The sequence below is a fragment of the Onychostruthus taczanowskii genome, unplaced genomic scaffold (genome assembly GCF_017590055.1).
Source record: "Onychostruthus taczanowskii isolate IOZ18803 unplaced genomic scaffold, ASM1759005v1 scaffold19, whole genome shotgun sequence".
NCBI classification, from domain to species: Eukaryota; Metazoa; Chordata; class Aves; order Passeriformes; family Passeridae; genus Onychostruthus; species Onychostruthus taczanowskii.
In genome coordinates this window covers 156,738-159,793 of record NW_024499128.1, presented here as the reverse complement: position 1 = coordinate 159,793, position 3,056 = coordinate 156,738, and the positions used below count along the sequence as shown (strand labels likewise).

Below are 3,056 nucleotides of genomic sequence, written 5' to 3'. Positions count from 1 at the left end.
TCATGTGACCGCCGCACCGCATCACGTGCTCGTCAGGGCGGCCGGGGGCACCCCGAGGCACTATGGGAGTTGTAGTTCCAGCGAGGGCTCCGCACCCGGAGCAGAGGCGGGACGGAATGGAATGGAATGGAATGGAATGGAATGGAATGGAATGGAATGGAATGGAATGGAACGAGACGGGCTGAGCGGGGCCCCGGTGGCGGCGGCCCGAGAGGTTGCGAGGCTCTGCCCCACGCACAGCCAGCCGGCACCACGGCCCCACCGTCCCCGGGAACAAGGGGCTCCGGGAACGGCCGGAGCCGACGCTGCTCCAGCTCTCCCGGCACAGAATTCCGCAGAGCAGACGTTCGGGAGCGAGTGTGCTTCGCCTTACGGAGCAGCACAGCTCGGGCCAAAGCCCTGCCCCGCCGAGGAGCCCCGCGGGCCGGGGCAGCGCACGGCACCGGCGGCGGCGGCGCTGGCTCACCCCGGTCACGGGCTGTCCCGTGCCCCGCTTCCCCCGATCTGACTCAGCGGCAGGGAACGAGCAGCGCCACCCGCTCCGGCTGCCCGCGCTGAGCAGCTCCTGGCCGGCTGCGAGCGGCACCGAGCGCTGCAGTGAATGAGCAGGACAGAGATAAATTGGGTTTCTCTAACGTTAGGAGCATTTTAATAGGAACCATGGGCTGTACATCCTCTAGGAGCAGGCGACCTCTGGCTTTGGTCCCAGCTCTGGCTGCCAGGACCCCTTTCCCCCCCGGTGGTACCGCTCCTGAGACGCCCTCCGTGCTGGGTGTCCCATCACCCCGGGAGGATTCAGCTCGTGCCGGGAGCGGCACCGTGAGCCAGCCGTGACCGCTGGTAGCCGCCACCGCTCCTGCTGTCAGCCTCGTCCAAGGCAGCGCTGGAGGCAGGGACACGCCGCCCTCCGCACCCCGCCCCGCAAGGAGGCATCGGCCAGCGTGAGGAGGGGGCCTCGGGGCAGCCCCCGCCCGGTCGCCATTCTGGCCACCTCCCCGGGCAGGAGGGCCCGTCTCCAGAGAGCGAAGCCAGCCAGGTGACCCACAAAAGCTTCTCCCGCGCCCAGGTCCATGCTGGGGCCGTCCTGCCCCCGGCCCAGCACAAGCGAGCCACCAGCGGGAATTTCATAGCCCTGCTGGAAGCCGGAGCCGGCAGCCAGCAGCCTCCCGTCCACGTAGAAGCGGTACTGGCCCTGGCCGGAGCACCAGGTGAGGCACAGGTGGTGCCATTTGCCATCCAGGAGCGGCGCCGCCGGGAGCTCCCGAAAGTGCCCGTGCCCCAGGATGAAACGTGCAGAGCCAGGGCGATCCCCACCGCGGCCATGCACGGCCAGCTCGCTGTGCCCGTCCTCGGTGGCGTAGGAGAGGAGAGCACCGAGGCGAGGGGCTGGGGTGGCCAGCCAGGCACAGAGTGACACCGCCCGCAGCCCCCGGTGCGGCCCCAGCCCCAGGACGGCCCCGTGCTCGGCGGAGGTGTTGGGGAAGAGCAGGACGGCACCGGTGCGACAGGCGGGGGAGGGGGGCACCGGGGCCGGGAGACCGTGCCTGGGCTCTCCCGGCTGCCGGGGGGCTGGGGGCTGCTCCTGGGGACCCGTGGTTACGGTGGGGAGCACCGCTGCCATGGTCTGGGGTGCTGGTTCTGCATCCCGAGGGCTCTCCTCATCCTCCCCGGGCTCTCCACCGGGCCCGGCAGCAGCCGGCAGCCAGTGCCCTTCCTCCTGCCGGTGCTGCTGCCACCGCCGCGTCTTCGGCCGGCGGGGGCCGGGGGTGCTGCGGACAGCCTGGCCCGGTGGCTGCTGCTCCAGCTGCCTGCCCCGGCTGCGGGCGGCGTCTGGCAGCCCGTGCGGTTCGGTGCCAGCCTCCAGCGGTGCGGCCGGCGGGTGGGTGAGCAGGCGGTGTGGGCTCAGGGCACCCACTGTCCCCTCCAGCCTCTTCAGCCTGCGGCGCAGCCGCCGGCCAGCAGTGGCCAGGCGGGCCAGCTCCGCACCCAGGGCGGCCCGGGCAGCGTCGGCCGCCTCCGCCTGCTCCGCCAGCGCCTGGAAACGTCCGTCGATGTTGTAGGAGATGTTGTAGTTGCTGGCGATGCCCTGGAGATGGTTCAGTGTCACCTCCTGGAGCCGGAGAAACTGCAAGGGAGTGGGATGATGTGGGGCGAGCCCACGCCTCCGTGCCGAGTCCCTGCCCCACCCAAAATGCCGGGTGTCCCTTGGCACAGGCTGGGCAGCACCCCCTCCCTGCCCCGGGCACCCACCTGCTCCTCCAGGCGCCGCAGCCGCAGGAGCAGGGGCCCGGGGCGGGCCGGGGGCCCCGGTGCTCGGGTCAGGCCGCTCTGCAGGGCGGCAGCGAGGATCAGGCAGAGGGGCAGTGCCATCCCCGCCATCCCGCGGCCGGACGCTTTCTGCCTGCACGGCAAGGCCGGCCCTGCCCCTGTGGTGTCCCCCCGGGCAGCCTCCACCACTGATGAGATCCGCAGCCGCCGCTGGCACGGCCCAGCACCGGGGCTCCCAGCGCCGAGGCCCCGGGCCAGGCTCTGCGGGGGCGGCTGGCCCGGCCCTGAGCTCCCGGGGCCCCGCGGCAGAGGCCGGGCCGGGGGCATCCTGCTGGGAGGTGGGGAAAGGTGTGGGGGGATCCTGGGCACGTGGCTGGATGCGGGGCAGGTCGGACGGAGTGGTCAGCGCCGGCAGGACAGGACAGGAGAGGAGAGCACAGAACAGACAGGACAGGTCAGGTCAGATGGAGCGGTCAGTGCCGGCAGGACAGGGCAGGCAGGACAGGAGAGCGCAGGGCAGGACAGGACAGGAGAGGAGAGCACAGAACAGACAGGCCAGGTCAGGTCAGATGGAGCGGTCAGTGCCGGCAGGACAGGGCAGGCAGGACAGGAGAGCGCAGGGCAGGGCAGATGGAGCTGTCAGTGCCGACAGGGCAGGACAGGCAGGACAGGAGAGCGCAGGACAGGACAGGACAGGAGAGCGCAGGGCAGGACAGGACAGACAGGACAGGAGAGCACAGGGCAGGGCAGGACAGGACAGGAGAGCGCAGGGCAGGGCAGGACAGGCA

The 3,056-nt window shown here is 71.4% G+C and overlaps 1 protein-coding gene across 1 annotated transcript; it reads right to left on the bottom strand.

The window, feature by feature from the left end:
• Nucleotides 1-638: 638 nt before the first annotated feature.
• On the bottom strand, nt 639-2,707 carry PTX4 (pentraxin 4). Its single transcript, XM_041401846.1, has 2 exons — nt 2,251-2,707; nt 639-2,125 (listed from the first exon to the last, which is right to left on the bottom strand). Exons 1-2 carry the CDS (start codon nt 2,593-2,595, stop codon nt 863-865), a joined length of 1,608 nt encoding a protein of 535 aa, XP_041257780.1. The 5' UTR covers nt 2,596-2,707; the 3' UTR covers nt 639-862.
• Between the last annotated feature and the right edge of the window lie 349 nt (nt 2,708-3,056).